We start from the raw sequence: 19,197 nt of genomic DNA on the forward strand, positions 1-19,197 counted from the left end.
GTTGAAGAAGAAAAGTAGATATAGAGTACAACAACATGAAAACAGTTTGGGTGCCTTGAAAGAAAAGGCAAGGCTGTGCTTAAGAAAAAGACAAATGTTGAGTTTTCAGGTTAAGACTGTGAATTCTGTCTTTCACCCTCCGCTTGTAGTTCCAACTATCTATGTTAAATATTGGCCCCAAACAGTGAGGTCATCACTTCATCTTTTCCACTATCATGGAAACAGCCCCTCCCCTCCCCCTATTCATTCATTTGTTCATTCATTTATCAATCAAACATTTCACTGAGCACCTACTAAGTACCAGGCAATGTTCCAGTTTTTGCAGTCTTTATAGTTTAGTGGAAGAGACAGTAACAAGCAATACCAAGTAGCGTGGATGGCTAGTACAAAAGCAGTTCAGGATACTTCTGAATTTGATAGGGGTTGCGGGACATGTTCCACTCTCTCCATCCTCTTTCAGGATTGACACCTGAAGGGAATGGGGATCCAGGTGTGATGGCAACAGTTCTTACATTGATCAGGTAGTGTTCTCTGTGGCTACAGCTTGACAGGTTAGGGAGGAAGGAAGGGCTATGAATGTACGGGGGTGGTTTCCACCTGTGAAAAAAGCCATATCACTCATGGAGAAGATATGTGGTGGAACAGAGGAGAAGCAGGCATGCGGAGCTCGGGGTTTCGTCCATCTTTACTCTCTATCTGGCAGGGCTTTAGTGAGAGAACATACAGGGTATTGGACTTTGTTAATTAAGGGCCTATTGTAGATGGCAAGCTGCAGCTTTGGGAGAGGCCTGGCTTTAAGTGGAGACTACAAACCTACACTTACTGAAGTATCACCCCTGGTAGAGAGGGGAGGATACAGTATGGTCACACAATGGTTATGGAAGTCATCAACAGAACGTCTGGGTGATTTTGGGGGTAAACAGTGATACCGAAGCCCACCCAAGACATTGTCGTAATGGCTGCAAGCGTGAAGTATCATACATGGAGTCTGCTCAGTTTTTTTTTTTTTTTTCCAGACCCAGGTAGCGACTCATATTGTAAAATGGCATTGAGAATCATTTTATTAAATAATGAGATTCATTTGGTCAGGTTTGTCTGGGACCTCAAACTGCAATTTTTTAGGTATAGTCCTGTGTGGAAAGCAAGTTACTTTGTACTAAAAACAGCTAACATGTCTGTAGGGCTGTAATTTGTGAGACCAAGTCCTACACAGAGAGAATGGGGTTCCTCGAACTGCACAACCAGCTGATACAGAGAGACATCCTATGTGAAGCTGGCAGGGTCTGGTATTTGCTGGGATAGGATTTCGGGACTCGCAGCCTGCAGGGGCAGCTGCATTCCTGGTGGGCGGTACTCCCATGTGGAGAGGCAAAGCTCTTGAATTGTTGTCATTCCTTTGGTTTGTAGGGTTTGGTGGTGGTATTCATTTCTAGGGCTTGGGTCGGCATACCTCAAAGCAGCACTGTCTGGAAGTGGCAGGAGAGTGCATCTTGTTTTCTCTCTTTATCTTGTATGTCAGTTCGATCTAAGAGGCTGGCCTATTTATCCAGAGGAAGTCAAGATCTGCTGTAGCAGAAGAATGAGTGGAGGAAAGGGATTTTTGATCTGGCACAGCATAGTGCAGGTTAACTAAGGCCAAGAAATTAAGGTGACGGTAGGTAAGGTTTAAGAGGAGCATAGGACAGGATTATGTTGTTTCTCTCTAGGTGTCCTGGGACACAAGTTTGGGTATAATCCACGGTTGCAGCAGGAACTTAAGAAAACTGGGCTTTTGCAAGATATCTGCAAGGAGCACACAGCAGGATAGTTAATTTTCTTGATGTGAAACTCTGGCCTTGTGTGTTTTAAGTTCATTTGGGGACTGGACAATTGGCATGAATTGGCTAACATTCTGATGAAACTCAAGTTGAAAAAATCTTTTCCTCTCTTCCATTTTATTTGCCCATTTCTTTCCCCCTAAATAATGCTAAATTTTGGGCATGGAAATATTACTTTTGGTTGGGCATGGAATTGAATAAGGGAACTGGTGATTATTCTGTAATGAGCAGCTGTAGTAATTTCATTTTCTTGGTTTTATGAATGTGAGGCTGCTGCTGTATTAGTCTTATGTATTCTCTTGACTCTGGAATACTGAAAATATGGGGTACGTTTAATATTTCTGATACTGTGTGGTTGAGGCTAGGCTAATAGTTCATGTACCTACTTTTAAGAGTTTGGCTAGTCAACTTAGATAAGCATATTTGAAATAAAAATAGAATATTGGGTGATTTCTCCATCTAGAGTTCAATGTGGCCTTAGGTTAATATAACTCAAGTGCTGTCTGCTGTCTTGTTTTGATTATTTAAGAGATTTATGGGGTCATTAATAAAGGTCTTGATCATTTGACTGCCCATCTCAGTGATTCCAATTAGAAACATACGAGCTATGGCAAAGATTTGTAAGAAAGAGGTAGGGATAATTTATAAAATACTCCAGTGATCTCTTCCCTCGGTTATATAGTCAAGTTTAATTTTGAATGTCATTTTTTTTCTTTCAGTCCTTATTGTGTTCCTCCCATAACTGAGATAACATTTTTTTCTATATTCAGATATTTTATAATTAACACACTGAGGTTTATTTTCTTAAGACGACTACATAAATTTGTTTTCTTAAATAAACTACATAAAGGAGTGCTTGCGTGCTATTGGCGGGAATGTAAATTGTGCAGCATCTATGGAAAACACTATGGAGGTTCCTCAAAGTTAAAAATAGAACTACCATCTGATCCAACAATTCTATTTCCGGGTATATATCCAAAGGAAATGAAATATAAATCTCGAAGAGGTATCTGCACTTCCATGTTAATTGCAGCATTATTCACAATAGCCAAGATATGGAAACAACCTAAATGTCCATTAAAATAATAGAAAGAAAATGTCACACACTCACATACATAATGGAATATCAGTCAACTTTGAAAAAGGAAATCCTGCCATTGTGACACATGGGTGAATGTGGAGGACATTGTGCTAAATAAAAAAGGCCAGACACATAAAGACAAATACTGCATGATTTCACTAATATGTGGAATCAAATATAGTCAAACTTACAGAAGCAGAGTAGAATGGTGGTTGCCAGGGGTGAGGGGATGGGGGGAGGAAATGGGCAGACATTGATCAAAGGGTACTAAGTTTCAGCTATGGAAGATGAAAAAATTCTAGAGATCTAAGGTACAATGGTGACTACGGTTACTGCGTTTAACAAATATAACAATACTGTTGAAATCTGCTAAGAAAAAAAAGAAAGAAAATGGTAACTGTGAGGTGATGAATATGGTAATTAGCTCGCTTGTGGTGATCATTTCACAATGTGTATACATATCAAAACATAAAATTGTACACCTTTAATATATAATTCCTATGTGTCAATTTATCTCATTAATGCTGGGAAAAAAGTGCTACATAAGGTTTGAGACCACTTTTCGTAGTAATAATACCTAATAACGATACTTTTTTATTTCACTCATAGGAGTAAAAGCAGCAGCAGCAGCAGGGCAAAACCAAGAAGGTGAACACAAGGTCAGTGATCATCTTGTACCCTAACATAGGCACCTGTGATGAGTAAGGAACAGGGCAGGTAATATCAGGATGTTGTATACTGAAAAATGGTTAATTATGTGAAAAGAAAAAAAATGAGAGAGTTTACAAAACAGCTACTATGTGGTCCAGGCTTTCTGATCCATGTTTATTTTAAGGATAACTATTCTAATGGTGTCTGGGATAGTCAGAATCCATGCTATAGTGTTCATTATTCTTCTGTTCTTGGAACCAATCTTTGGGATTAGGAAATTTGATAGTGTTAAGATTTTATCTTAAAAAACATTTTAAATAGTTTGTATTATATAAGGGAATATATAAATAATTGTAGTGCACTAACTCAATGTGTTTTCTTGTTTTAATTTCCTGTTGCTTAGTTTATGTCTACATTTCATCTCTTCCCATTTTCTGTCTCTTTTTGTTAAGAAAAATGTAAAAAAATATATAAACACAGACAGGAATGGCATAATGAGCCCCTAGGTAACTAACCACCAGCTTCAAAAATTGTAACTTATAGCCAATTTCCTTTATTCCTCTCATCAACTCCTCTCAATTACATGTATTGTTTTCATATAAATCCCATAAATCATTTAGTACATAAATGTTATCTCTGAAATAAAAAGCTTTAAAAAAATATATCCACAGTACCATTATCACACCTAGAAACTATTAACAATAATTCCTTAATAGAATTAAATATTCAGTAAGTGCTCAAATTTCTAATTACTTCATAAATGTCATCTATTCATCCATCCATCCATCCATCATCCAATGATCTATATTTGCATCAAGATCCAAACAAGGTCCATACACTAATAAATGTCTTAAATCTCCTTTAATCTATAGGTTTGTACTTTTTAATCTCTTTTCATTTCTTTGCGGGAAGCCTATTCCCTCTTGATCCACTCCAATCAGACTTCTGTCTCCATCAGACCCCCAAAATACTTTTATAAAGGTCAGCAATAACCTCTACTTTGTCACATTGCCAAATCCAGTTTTTAAGAATCAACTTGAATCTGACTTGACCCATCGGCATCATCTTACACATTTGATCATTCTCTCCTCTTTTCAAAACTCTCTTCCATTAGCCTTCAGTATACCAATCTCTCCTAGTTCTCTTATTTTACTACCTTTGGTGGATTTTCCTTATCTTTCTGACTTCTGCTCCATGTCTGTCTTCTGACTTCTTCCCATTATTTACATGTATCCCCAAAGTGATGTCAACTAGACCCATGGCCTTAAGTCCCACCTATACATTGATGACTTTAAATCTATGGCTTTAGCTTCTTTCCTGAACTCTGAATTTGCAAATCTGTTTTCTTAATATCTCCACTTAGATATCTCTAATAAGCTTCTCAAGCCTAACAGTTTCAAAGGAGAACACTTGATTCTTACCCTTTTTCCATCTCCAAACCGGTTCCTCCTTCAGTCTTCCCCATCCCAGGAAATAGCAACTCTATTTTTTCCAGTTGTTTAACCAGCAAACCTGCATATACATTTTTCTTTTTTTTCTTCTACTAATGTACCACGTCATCTCTAACTTTCAAAACACACTCAGAATTTGATCACTTCTTAACACCTCTCCTACTGTCCTACTAGCCCAAGCAACCATTGTAGATTATTCCATATATTATCCTAACTGGTCTCTCTTGCTTCCATGCTTGCTCCAATGATCTAATCACCACACAACATAAGTGATCCTTTTAAAATGTAAGTCAGATCATATAATCTCTCCTTTTGAAGTATATCAATGGGCTCTCATTTTATGCAGAATAAAATCTAAAGGTTTTACCATGATCTATGATGTCTTACAAGATTTGCAAATCTAAAAACCCTTCCTCCACCCTTAGCTTCTCTAATCTCATCTCTCAGTCCAAGCTACCATCACCTCTTAGATTATTCAATAACTTCTTGTCTAATTGCTTTCGTCTTTGCCCCCTACAGTATGCTTCTATGTGGCAACCAGAATGATTCTCTTAAAAGTCAGATCATATAAAACTCTTTGTTCCCCATGTTCTAGTGGCTTTTCATCGCACTCAGAATGAGGGCTTCTCTGATCACTTTATAAAGAAAATAAGCCACCAGTACTCTTTTCCTTCATCTTATCTTATTTTTCATTTCAGCATTGAAAACCACTCGATATGTATTTATTGACTGCCTCTCCCGATATATTGTAAGCTCCACAAACTAGAGACTTTGTTTTACTTATTACTGTTTCTACAAAGCCTGGAACAATGCCTAGTATATTGCACTTACTCTAATACCTGCTGAACAACTGATTTATTCATTCGACGAATATTTTTTGAGCATTTACTGTGTCAGGCACTACGGCAGGCACTGACTCAGCTGTCTTACCACAAGTGGAGGAGGTAGAAAGGACTTCAGGGCAACTGTAAGGAAACTGTCTAGTTGGTTCTGGTAAGAGTCAATACTATTTTCTTTTATCCTTTACCTACAGGGCCTTCACTCAACTCTTAACTGAAAGAGGTAGATGAGTTTTAAAAATGTTTTTTTTTTAAATCATATATAAAAAACACATTTATGCAAAAAAGTATTGATGATGAAGTTTATAAAGACAAGTAATAAGAATAATAAAGTGTGACAGTTTTAATGTAGATGTCCACAGAGCAGTCAGGTGAGAGACAATATCCTCAGTTGATTTCCACAATTAAGGAACTGAAGTAGCTGAAAGAATTGGAAAAGGATACAAACAAACTTTCACTTTATACTCTTGGGCTCCATGTTTACTTCTTAGCCCCTGTTCTCTCAGTAAGTTTGGCAATTTTTAATGGTATGTGAACCACTCAGGAGGTATGTGAAAAAAGATAAGTTAATATTTTTATGTGTAATTATAAATTTTCCTTTTGCGTCTTCTATTTTACGGTTATGTGTAATTCTAACAAAATCTCTTCTAATTTCTACTCTATTGTTAGCTTCGTTGAAGTCCCAATAATTGACTTTTTTCCTCACATGTCAAAAATGGTATTTTCCTTTCCTTCCTCTTCTATTTCCCTTTGATCTCATTTTCTTTGTTGATTTCCTCTACCAATCACTTGCACTAAAGCATTTTTTCCTTACTTCTAAGCTAGTTTAAAATGGACACAATGTGTTTTTACAATTTATTGGAACAAATATAAGCTATATTTTTTAATGGTCTTTCTACAATCTCTTGTTGAAACTATCACCAGGAATTTGTCTTCCTTTCTGAATAATGCATTTATAAGCTTTTGAATTTAATTATAAGAAAGATTCTACATCATTTTTCTGTATTGTAGAATATTATTTATTTCATAAGTAAAAGATTCTATATATACATATCTAGTTTTAAGTCTCCTTTGAATTCTAGTCTGAACTTCTAAATGCAAGCAACAAATGAATAGGACAAACAGAGACTCATTAATTGATATTTTTATACTGATCTCCCATTAGCACTTCAAATTCGGTATGTCCAAAATTTATCATATTCCCTATAAATCTACTTTATTTTTCTCTTCCTTATCTCTGTTAACTCTATCAGCAACCTTCCCTCAAACCCAACCTAAAATTTTAAGGTTCTCTTTCACTTATAAAAGCAAAAACAAAAACAAAACCCCCCCTTGTAGCTCCACGTGTACTTAGTCACATAGCTGTGTCAGTTCCTTCTGCGATTTGTCTGGGATCCATCCTTTCTTTTCTATTTCTCTGCTCTGACTCCATCTTAGATCCCAGTTACTCGAATTAGTTCCCAAGTAGTTTGTGCTTTTAGTTTTTCCTTTTCCATTTTACTGTTGGCACTCTGCTGCCTACATGGTAACATTATGGAAGACCCTCAAGAAATCCTCCGACCTCAGTCACTACTGTATGAAGATTTTTTTCCTTCCTATGTCATTAAGCAAGATGAGTCAAGATATGTGGATTCCTTCCAAGGAACAGCTTGCTTATCTACGGTCATTAAGGACAATATGCAGTACCTAAAAGCTCTTACTGAAAGTTTCGTTTTGATAATGTTAAGTCCAAAGTGTCTTTGCATTTTGAGGAAAATAGAAATTCTTTTCTAGACTTACACTTGCTTATTTTTATATAAATACATAACTATAGTGGTTAACGAGAAGGTTGTCCTTTAGTGTCTCAAAAAGGTAAGAGAAGGTAATGACAGGATGTTACTAGATGCTTTGAATCACACAACAAAAGCAGTGAGGCCATTTCCCCAATCTCCCTTTGAAAGTTGCAGAGCTTTGGCTATCAGTCTCAGACAAAACTCCTCTGCTGTCTTTTCCCCAAAGCCACCTGAGCTTTGCTAACTCTCAGGGCTTAGTAACTATTTAGATAGTGGGAAATTGCAAGCTTGAGACAGAAGGTCAACACGAAGGTAGAATGTGGGGCAAATATGGCATTGAAATAAACCGAGAATATGAGGAGAGTGAAATTCTTTAACTGGCCTCTGGTTATTAGTGTTTTAAAATTTCTATTTCATTGGGATCAAGGGCAAAAGAGAGGGAAGAAGACACTTTAAAAGTAATTTTCCAAATGACTTTCTAAAATGCAGCTGATTTTCACTTTCTTTCTTAAAGGCCTTTTAATAGGTCCCCAATGCTTAAATGTGAACTCCTTAGTGTGGCATTCAAGGCTCCCTATAACCAGACTTTCCCCCTATATGGAAACAGCCTTATCTGCAGCTAAAATGTTCTTCAGAGAAATCCTGTGCTTTCCAATCAGCCTGTGCTATTTCCTTTGCCTGGACTGTTCTCTCCTGACTATGGTGCTCCTCTCAACACTTTTCTTTACTGAAATTCTACCTATAATTCAAGATCTAGGTCTACTAACACCTTCTCCATGAAGCTATAGCAACCCCTCATTTAACTGGAAGACATTTCTTCCTTTTAACTGATTTTCTAGAACTTCGATTATAAATCTTTTATAGCACATGCCACATTCTGCTTTGAGTTTTAATTAGTTGTATACATGTCCTATTTTCCTAAGTAGAATGAAAGTTTTATGAAGGCAAGAGACTATGCCCTTTTCATTTCTGTTTCCTCATAATAGATTCTATCATGTAGGCGCTCAAAGTTTGTTGTCCTGAATTAAACTACTAGTTAATATTACTATTTTTTTTTCTTTTGCCTTTTTTTAAATCAATTTCTGCAAAGGCACAGTTGACTGCAAACTATTATTTTTCATGTGTTCATTCATTAACTTAGTCGTTAATTCAACCATCAAATATTTATTGAATGCTTCCTATTTGAAAGGAACTATGCTAGGGGATGGGGGTATAACAATGAATATAATATAATCTCTGTCCTTAGTGAGCTTGGAGTTTAGTTGGAGATGCAGATAAGTAAATAGGCAATTACAATGCTATTTGATAAATGCTACACAGAGCCATCATTCATGGTTGTGCAAATTATGCTTTGCATGAGAGAATGTGGAAAAGGGGTAAGTGGAGCATGAAATGTAGCCCATCCTCTCCCCAAGCTTTGTGTACATTATCTAATGTACACAGAAACTCTATATATGATAGTGGTCTCAATGCCGCTATAAGAGTAAGTAAAAGATTTTCTATGAGCACTTGGAAAAGGCACTTAGCTCCAGACTTGAGAAGTTCAGAAAGAGTTCCATGAAGAAATGGCCTTTTAAGACAAATGGGAGTTACCCAGGTGAACAGAAGTGAGAAGAATGCTTCAAATAGAGAAAAGTACAAAACGACAGTATATAAGGAACTACAAGTAGTTAATAATGGCTGAAAGTTAAGGGGGTGAGGGAAGCCCAGTGAAAGATGAGCTTGGAAAACAAAGCACAGTCCAGATCATGAAGGACTCTATAAACCATGATTAAACCATGATTAGGGCTTGACTTTTATTTTGAAGGCAATGGGAAGTCATAGAGGCATTTTGACAATGATCAGATTTACTTTTCAAAAAGTTCATTCTGACTGTAGGGCAGAACTGGGGGAAGGAAGGAGATCGTAGACAGGGACATTGCAAAGTTGCAGTTAAGTCAGGCACGAGAAATTAGTGATCTGAGTGAAGATAGATGGGTAGAGGAGATAAGAGAATTTCAGACCTAGTTAATCGGATGGTAAGACAAATAATGATTTTCCATATAATTTGTTGCCACTAGTCAAGAAGGTGAGAGAATTTACTGATTTAATCAAACAGCCTGGGTGGGATGGAGGAAAGTATAGGAACTCTGTAGTTAGACAGCACAGGGTTTGAATCAGGGCTCTGTCACTGGTTCACTGTGGGATCTTGCATAAGTCACTTCGCCTTTTGGCCTCAGTTTTTTTACCTGTTAAATGTGTAATAATAATATACTTGAATGGTACGTTTAAAGTGCTGTTGGGAGGATTAAAGTCAATATTGTATGCGGAAGTGCCTGACTCACAGTAAATACTTACTATAAGCTAATTTTCCTTTTTCCTCTTTCCTCCTTTCGTTTCTCCAATAGATCCCTTAATAGGACAGCCATTTGCAAGGACAGCCTTGAAACTGTATAGATTCAAACTTAAAAGGCAGTTTTGTCCCCAGTGGGATGTAAAGTGGAGCTTTACAGTGTTCATGGTGAACTATTTATAATGGAGAAGTAATATATACTAGTGACTCTTACAGTTTACTGGGTCACATATACTTCTGGCAATCAGATGAAAGGTATACATCAATTCTCTGTTAAAAAAATGGCAAATGTGTACAATATTTTACATAGAATTTCAATTAGTTCAAAGACCTTCTAAAACTCATGATGGACTCAAGGTTAAAAAAGTTTTCCTTTATACTAATTCATTTAACATTAAAATTTATGATCGTTGATAGTGACCTAGTGTTTATGTATATGGCAATTGGGATTTTCCTGTAGCTTTATAGATTAGTGTTTAATAATAGCTTATATTGTCAAACAAGTCCTGCCAGGAATGGCTACCTGGGAATTTTTTAAAGTTGACATTAAAAAAATATGAGAAAACAATTTTAGCTGTGACAAAAACCAATTTGTTTGGAAACAGTTCTTATTGAAATAAGAAAAATATACTGGCTCATATTAGAGGATAGCATCTTCTGACAAAATTCCATCATCTAACACCATCATGTATCAGGGTCTAAAGACCCTGCGGTACATTTTCCTTTGATCTGCAATACTTGGGACTAGAATTTCAGCAACAATCATTCATTAACTTATATTTACACAAGACAACTGAGAACAGTAAACTCATACTGTATCCAAGCCACTAGTCATATTACATGGGTATACTATGCTCTGAAAAGAATGTATACAATAAAAACTCAGATTCAAAACAGTTAGGGCTGTAATGGATCACTGTCAAGTTCCAACCTCTGTAGGCCAAGCAGGAGGGCAACTCTGGTTAGTTTTTATTGAGCCACAAACATTCCTGGGGTGAGGAGTAATTAATTAAATGGTGGGCTGTGGAGGGGAGGGTGGGTATGTAGAATAACACATATTGAGACAAAATAACTTTCATTCTATGACAGGTCATGAATATAGGTGCCAGAGATCACAGATTCAGAGGATGACTTGGCAGTTTTTCTGGGAAATTAGAAGTGAGCTCCCTCTATCTTTTTAAAAATTGCTTGTACACAAAATACATCTAATAAACATGTTAAAAAGCAGACAACCAAAGTCTGGATTAGGTGTTTAAAAGTTTCCTGTACTACAACTCCTACCTTGCTATTCACTTCACATAACTTTTGGAAAGCTTTGAGGATAGGGGACTCTACGGGACTGGTTTTAGTTCATGGGTCTTTTAAAGTAAGTTATCATCCATCGCTTAACAAATGCAGAGTTATATAGGATAGTTTTCACTATTAAGCCTCATAGGATGTTTACTGTGCTCAAGTTGCATTAAAATCTAAAATATTTTCTTACAATCTGACATAAATCCATAGACTAAAACACTTGCTGACAAAAATGCAAAGAAAAAGTCAAGAAGAAAGCCAAGTTTAACCATAGCCAGTGATTGTAGGTCTAACAAGACCAAGAAAGAATTTTCCTTGCATATTTGGAACTCATAAAGGAGATTCACTTCCCAACCTTTATCAAAATTCTGAAAGTACAATTCTGAAAAGGCCAATTATAAGACAGGTAAAAAGATCTCATACAAAGTAGTTTAAAATTATCATATTAATCTGAAGAACTAGGTAGATACCAGCTAGAGCTAGAGAAAGTTATTACAGGGACAATACATATATTAACTTGGTTTAAAGTGTTTCAGAGTCATTTGGTTACCTCTGAGCATGTACCTGGAGCAGGATAATCTCTGATGCCTGAGACCAAAGACTAGAGGGGAGCTTGAGCAGAGAGGAAGAAGACAGGGCTACAGAGAGAAAACGAACTGGCCAAAGGTAAGGGCTACCAGTGATTATCACAGTATCTTAAAATTGGTTTAGTTTGGTTAAGGGATCCAGGAAGTAATGGGGTAGGATGAGAGGATGGAAGGCTCATATTACTGCAAAACAAATTAACTTCCCACCTAACATCAAAAGATCAAATAATCTTGGCCTCTAGGGGAGTGTAAGTGAACATAATTGGAATATTATCTTATCTTTAAAAATAGCTGCAATGGCATGCTTTGCTTATTATAAATCTGATTATTTTCAGTTGAAAACAGATGCCATGTTTTAAATTTAACCTTTATGTGCCACATGTAGAAAGCATGAACCATTTGTATTGTTTAGTCACAGAATCTCCACAAAAATTGTCTCTTATCTAGGTTTCTAAGTCTAATGTTAATCAGAAATACATATATTTTGCTCTTTTCTATTTTTGGGGGGGAGTCGCTTTGTTTTGTTTTAAAGAACAATAGCACATATGGTTATTACTTGCCTGTGGCTCTTATGTTTTCAAATAAATATTTCTTTTGATGGCAAAAGAACACTGATTTAATGCCAGGAATATAACTTGGAAGGGTAAAATCAGCTGTTCTAATATTTTCCAAAGGGCTGACAAGACAAAGTGAAATTCAAATATTTCTTCAATTTCTTTCTTAGATAACCTATTGAATGTGATACACTGGCAGGGATGAAAACTTGGTCTCATAATCACAAAATATAATCTAGATAGAAAGTAATTATTTCTAAAGTCTTATGAGTTTCAGTGACTAACAGCAATCCAGTTTTTCTTAAGGACTCAATAAAGGCAGAGAAGCACCAACTGGAGTTTCATTTTGTTCTGGTTCATATTGGCCACTTTCCAATCTGAGACCCATTACTAGCTCTAGAGATGGACCCCAGTACATTATTTTCCCACAGGGGAGAAATAATAACCCAATAACACATTAAAGCATGCTATGGTGCTAAGTCACCATTCTTGCTACGCATTATAATTTACTTCTAGGGAAGAGGTGGATGCATGACGGTGTTTTGTTAAGCCAAGACTTTGACCTTAGGTTTGGGAGTAGTGTGAGTAATGGTTGGTATGAGTATCAAAACAAACCACATATTTCCCCCTAGATAATATTTGATTAATTTTAAAACTCAAAATTTTCTTTAAATCTGAGTAATCTGCTCAAGAATATAACAATGACCCTTCCTATGGGTTCAGTTAATCCATGATATGGGTAGTAGACTAAGTCTGCCTCCCCCATTGATCTGAATACTTACTGTCTTACTTCCCAGATTTATAGGCTTGCTTTCTGAGATTAATTTGGCACATTTCAGTCTTGTAAGCAGTAACTTTTATGGGACTTTCTGTATATATCATGCTGGCATGTTTTCCTTCTATGCCCAGGAAATCTAATTCCAGTTAGCAATCAAAGATGCAATTTCTCATGTGAGTTTTAAAAATATGATTGTTTGTAATAAGAAAAAAGTGAGACCTTGCCACGTTTTCATTTAAAAATGTGACACAAAGCTTGAATTGACTTTACCCTTGTTTTGATACATAGGTCTTCCTACTCCCATCAACACTACCAACAGATGAAGTCTGTGTTTGGCTTGTCAAATTAAACTTGGCCATACAGTAGCAAGGATCAGCACAAAATCTGATCTACTTTTGGGCAGTAGCTCCATTTCAGAGACTCAGGACTCAACTTCATTCACTGTCTGACTTTCCTTGATGCTGACATGACTTTGTTCACAAAATATCTGAAAATGCTTGATTATATAATAGCTTACTACTTTATTTAACTTTTTGGGTAAGGTGAATTAAAGATTAACTGACAAATTATATTTAGTAGGACTTAATTCTGGCACGAAGAAGCAGCTACATGGGACTGTAATTAAACTAAGGTCTTTGTAGTTCTCCTTTTTTGCCTTATTCTGAGGAAAAGCAATATTTTATCTCAGTAAGAAATGGTTTGTAAAGGTTTGTATATTGTAAAGGTTTTCTGATGTATTTAATGTAGAAGCTAGGCCAAATACAAAAGTCTTATGACGTGGTAACTGAAAAGAAATCACCTCATAGCAATAAATTGCTAATCAATTGTAATTATAGGAAATGGTTAATGAGTACATAATTAAAATGGTACCATATATCTTCTGATAATAGTTATTCAGGTACATGAATAAATAGTATTTCCCAGATCTGTTCTGTCTCCTATGTGATTTTAGACAATATATTCAATACATCTGGTCATTTAATTCCTTCACATTTGTACTACAGAAGACATTCTGGTCCTAATTTGTATGTCAAATGGGCCATTTAATACTATCATATACTAGACAAGTGGTTCATTTATTCTTTCTTGCAATCGTTCAATGATATTTTGCTACTTGTTAAATTCAATATTGACAGCCTTTTTCTTTTATTGAGTTATACTTTATTTAATATTTTCATTTGTTAGATTTTCAGCCTAGCTCTTTTACCAGGTCTTAACAGAAGATGTAAAACTAGAAAAATTACAATCAGTGCCTACTGTTTTTAGCAAACAAAAAAACTCCCAACTCTAAATATGAGTTCGACATAAAAATCATAAACCTTTGCCAAGAAAATCTGTAACTGTGCTGACTAGAACTGGCACCTCTCCTTTCTTTCACAATGTCCAACTGTGGCTTTCTCAGTCTTTTCAAAATAAGACCACCAGCTGCCACCTGCCAGCTGCAGTGCACTGATTTAACTTAGAAAAAAAAAACTGCTACTTGTTTGGAAATCACTTCTTCTTCTTCCTCTTCTTTTTCTTTTTAATATCCAACTGGGAAAAAGATGAGATCTGATCAGAACAGCTCTTAATGAAAGATTTTCCACTGGTGTCTGACAAAAATTGTAGGGCTCAGATGAACCAGGGACAGTGGAGTAATCTACATACATCAAACCTTAGAACTTTTTAAAAATTGAGGTAAAGTATATGTGACATAAAACCTGCAATTTTAACAATTTTTAGGTATACAATTCAGTGGCATTAAGTATTTTTACAATGTTGTACAACCATCGCCACTGGTTATTTCCTAAATTTATCATCCCAAACAGAAACTGCGCCTATTAAACAAAAACTACTGTTCCACATTCTCCAGGACCCTAGTAGCACTAATCTGTTTTCGGTCCACATGAATTTGCCTACTCTAGATATTTTATATAAGTGAATTCATAGAATATCTGTCCTTTGTGTTTGGCTTATTTCAAGGTTTATCCATGTTGAAGCATATATCAAAACTTCATTCCTTTTTATGACTGAATAATATTATATTGTATATACCACATTTTGCTTATTCATTCATCTGTTGATAGACACAGGTTGTTTCCACCTTCTGACTACTGTTAATAATGCTTCTATGAATATTGGCATACAAATATACATTTGAGTCCTTGTTTTCAATTCTCTTGGATATTTACCTAGAAGTAAAATTGCTGGCCATAATTCTATCTGCACTTGAAAGAAATGCCAAACTGTAAAACTATTTTCTACAGAAGTTGCATCTTTTACATCTCTCCCAGCCAGGCACCTGGGGGTCCTAATTTCTCCACACCCTTGCCGACATTTGGGTGTGAAGTGGTATCTCATTGTGGTTTTGATTTGCATTGCCCTAATGACTTATGATGTCCAATAGCTTTCAATGTAATTTTTGGCCATTTGTATATCTTCAAGAAATGTCTAAAATGTCTAAAAAGCTGTGTATTTTAAAATTTGTTGTCCTTCTGTTGTTGAGTTGCAGGAGTTGTGAATATATACATAACTGATCTTTGTGTATTGATTTTGTATTCTGATATTAAATTCTTATCAGATATGTAATTTATAAATATTTTCTCCCACTTTGTGGGCCACAAGGATTACTGGCCACCACCAGAAGCTGGGAAAAGACTAGGAAAGATTCCACCAGAGCTGCAGGGGGACATGGCCCTGCTGGCACCTCAATTTCAGACTGAGAACCTCCAGAATGATGAGAGAATAAATTTCTGTTTTAAGTTACCCAGTTTGTGTTATCTTTTACTCCAGCTCTGGGAAATTAACACATATTCCAATTTTGATGTCTCTTCTTCTTTTTCTTGCCTAATTGCTCTGGCTAGAATTAACAAATTAAAAAGGAGAGAACACTTCCTAACTCATGCTATGAGACCAGCATTATTCTTATACCAAAGCCGGAAACAGATACAAGAAAATAAAACTACAGAAAAATACCCCTGATAAATATTAATCCAAAAATCCTCTTCAAACTACTAGCAAACTGAATTTAGGAACATATTAAAAGGATTATACACCATGACTAAGTGGAATTTATGCTAGGAATGCAAGAGTAATCAAATGGATGACAAACAATCAATATAATATGCCACACTCATAGAAAGAAGGGGAAAAAAATCACATTATCATCTAAATTGATTCAGAAAAGGCATTTGACAAAATTCAGCACCACCCCATGATAAAAACATTCAATAAACTAAGAGGAGAAAAAGGATTTCCTCAACATGACAAAAGATATATATGAAAAATTCCAACTAACAATACTCAATAGTGAAAGACTGAAAGCTTTCCTCTGAGGTCAGGAAGAGGACAAGGATGCCTGCTTTTGAAACTTTTATTCAACATAGTAAAGTTTATACTTGTTTTCGATGTTTCTGTGGATGAACCGGATAGTCCAGCTGCCTATTCTGCCATTCTGCTGATGTTACTCCCAAATTCCGACCTTTTATACTATCATCATATATAAAACAGTACTTAAAATTCATATGTACACAAATAATATACTAGAAAAGAAAATTATTTAACAAAGTACATGAAAATAATTTATATATCATGGCTTTAGTTCTAAAATGTTCTCATTTACTTAAAATTGTGCATTTACTATATTTACTATACTCACTTTCCCTGAAATAGGTGTATTTAGATTGTTTCCTGTCAGACACTAGATATAGTCATAAAAAGAGGGATGAGAGATTTATGAATAATGATATCCAATCAGATATTTAATTAATATGGTCAACTAAACTTCATCATCTAGGATGACCTTTATTTAGAGTCAAAAGCCAATGTTACCATTAGTCCTGTACTTCTGAGACAAGGATTACTGGATGCTTAAAATGGCCTTTGACTAAAAGTATTAAAGTCTTCATTTGACTTTGTTTCCAGTGATCACATTTCTGGATTATTTTGTTTATGCAGACATACAGGAATGTACATATTAGTGGGGAATATTTTATCTCCACTGCTGATTTCTTTGAGGAGAAAATTTTTCTAAGTATGTTACTGACATTTCTTTTTGTCCCTCTATTTACTTTACCCTGGGACATGAAGTGATTTATTTGACTGATAAATTTGAGAAGGCTCAGTGCTGCCCTTCTTGGGAATAAGCTGCCTGAAGGGAGAAAGCTACCTCTGCTGCATTTCTAGGAGCAGATTCTTTCTTCCCTTTAGAAAAAAAGCTGTCCTAGTTGCATATTGCCTAAATCTAGACATGTTCTCTAATTCTGGGGGATTTGTGAGCAAGCCCAGTTGGCTCCCAAACTAAACTATATTCTCCAATTTGTCTCTTAAAAAAAAAAATGATTTTTTGATGTCCATATGCTACTGTTTTATTTATCAAATTTTCTTAGAATATAGCCAGGGAGAGGGAAGCCAATTTATTGTTTCATATACTCCTCCTATCTATACATTGATATCTTTCCCGAATTGTCTATCATCAAAAAGCTTTGAGCCTATAGTAAACAAAACTCCCAAATCCAACAAATTCCATCATGACCAGCTTTCAGAGCCTCTAATCAAGCTCCGATGTTTTTCTCAGATAGGAGGAATTGAAGTTACTTCTTTGCAATTTCAGAAAGCAGTTTTAAAAATAAAAAGAACACCTGAGGCTATTAAGCTATCATTTGGGTTTTTCTAAGCCTACTAATGATCCTAATGCAGTACACAGGAAGAAAGCTTGAATCCTTTTACTGGGAAAAGTTGGACAAACTCTTCGATGTAAGAACATAGACAGATCTGCAAGGCTCATTTGATCTGTGACCAACTCCCGAAGGAATAAACTTTTAGAAAATCTGTTATAATAGGCAAGTAAATAACTCATTATTATGTGCATATGCCATTTCTGAATGTACTTACCTCTGCTGTGTGCTTTGCCACATGCCCCACGACAACAATGACCTTCCCTTTGAAGCTCTGGAGCATAGCAGTGTAAGGGCTCTGAGTGAGCTCCCCTTCTGCAGTGAATGCAGTGCTGAATGGAATGTTGATGCTGCCTGAAATGTGACCCCGAATAAAACTGAGAAGGAAAGTTAAGGAAAACATTTGTGTGTAGACTTGAGTGTGAGAGAAATTCACAGAGCTAACTGGTTCGCAGAAGACAGTACCATTAAAATCAAACACAAATGAAGACCAGACTTGAAAATTCTCCGAACAGAAAAAACCAGTTTAGTCATACGAGTAAAGCTTAATTTAGCCTATCTTCCAAGACAAGCAAGGCTAACTTGTCCTGGATCGCTTCTTGCTTATGCCTTTGAAAATCATATGCAGAACTTAAATTGTTCCCCCAAATTTATATGAGGTAACCACTAACTAATTCCCTTTCATTTAAGAAAATTGTAATACTGTGACCAATCAATGAAAACTAGTCACTGCTTCCACACTATATAAGCTGCTTTATAACAATATCCCTCTGAGCCTCAGCCCAGGTTTTGGTTTGAGTGCTCTTGGCTTGCAAATGTCTTTTCGGTACGTGCACAATAAACTTTTACTAATTACTGCATCAGTGATTCATTGGTTTTATTTGTTTTGTTTTGTTTCTTTTTCCCTAAACTTTTGACTTCTAAACATCTTCCATGCTCGCATGAGTATTTTATCTAAATAAAATAAGGCACCTCTAAGGAAAAAATAGTTAAACTTTAAAATGTAATGAAAAAGAGAAAGAAAGCAGACTGGCCAGAGATGTAATGAAGGCTTTCCTGATTAAAGGGAGCACTGTGAAAGTGGTCAGCATGCAGCAAACCATGACAATCGCATGGGTTGCACAATATTCACGCTTTTCAGTTCATTACTACTATGATTATTTTAAAACTTTAAAAGTAATATAGCCAAGCAGGTAGTCTCAGACATAATTTGATACTACAAAAGCCTATCTACTTTGGGCAAACAATTGCTAAATGGGACTCTACTTAGAATCATTAGAGGTCATCAGCACTGGTCGGAAACACTGGTTGTCGCTTTATTTCTCAAGTAAACTTAGCTGACATTTCCATTCTTTTCAATGTTATGGTCTCTAAAAGGAATTTTTTT

At 35.8% G+C, this 19,197-nt stretch overlaps 1 protein-coding gene and 1 long non-coding RNA gene across 4 annotated transcripts in view; one reads left to right on the forward strand and one right to left on the reverse strand.

Moving 5' to 3' along the window:
• The window catches only part of TBCK (TBC1 domain containing kinase), a 159,015-nt gene that overhangs the window by 7,028 nt on the left and 132,790 nt on the right, over positions 1-19,197 (reverse strand). For both annotated transcript variants that reach the window (XM_039848796.1, XM_039848797.1), the window contains exon 25: positions 18,028-18,187. In XM_039848796.1, the coding sequence (XP_039704730.1) occupies positions 18,028-18,187 (160 nt within the window). The remainder of the gene's footprint in view (positions 1-18,027; positions 18,188-19,197) is intronic.
• On the forward strand, positions 1,554-13,880 carry LOC120591207 (uncharacterized). 2 transcript variants are annotated; one of them, XR_005649864.1, is made up of 4 exons: positions 1,554-1,654; positions 3,508-3,557; positions 11,765-11,902; positions 13,444-13,880. It is a non-coding gene; the product is annotated as an uncharacterized LOC120591207 (long non-coding RNA). The 2 variants fall into 2 exon arrangements; XR_005649865.1 differs by having other exon boundaries at positions 1,560-1,658.

Source organism: Pteropus medius, unplaced genomic scaffold (assembly GCF_902729225.1).
Source record: "Pteropus medius unplaced genomic scaffold, Ma_sr-lr_union100, whole genome shotgun sequence".
Lineage (NCBI taxonomy): Eukaryota > Metazoa > Chordata > Mammalia > Chiroptera > Pteropodidae > Pteropus > Pteropus medius.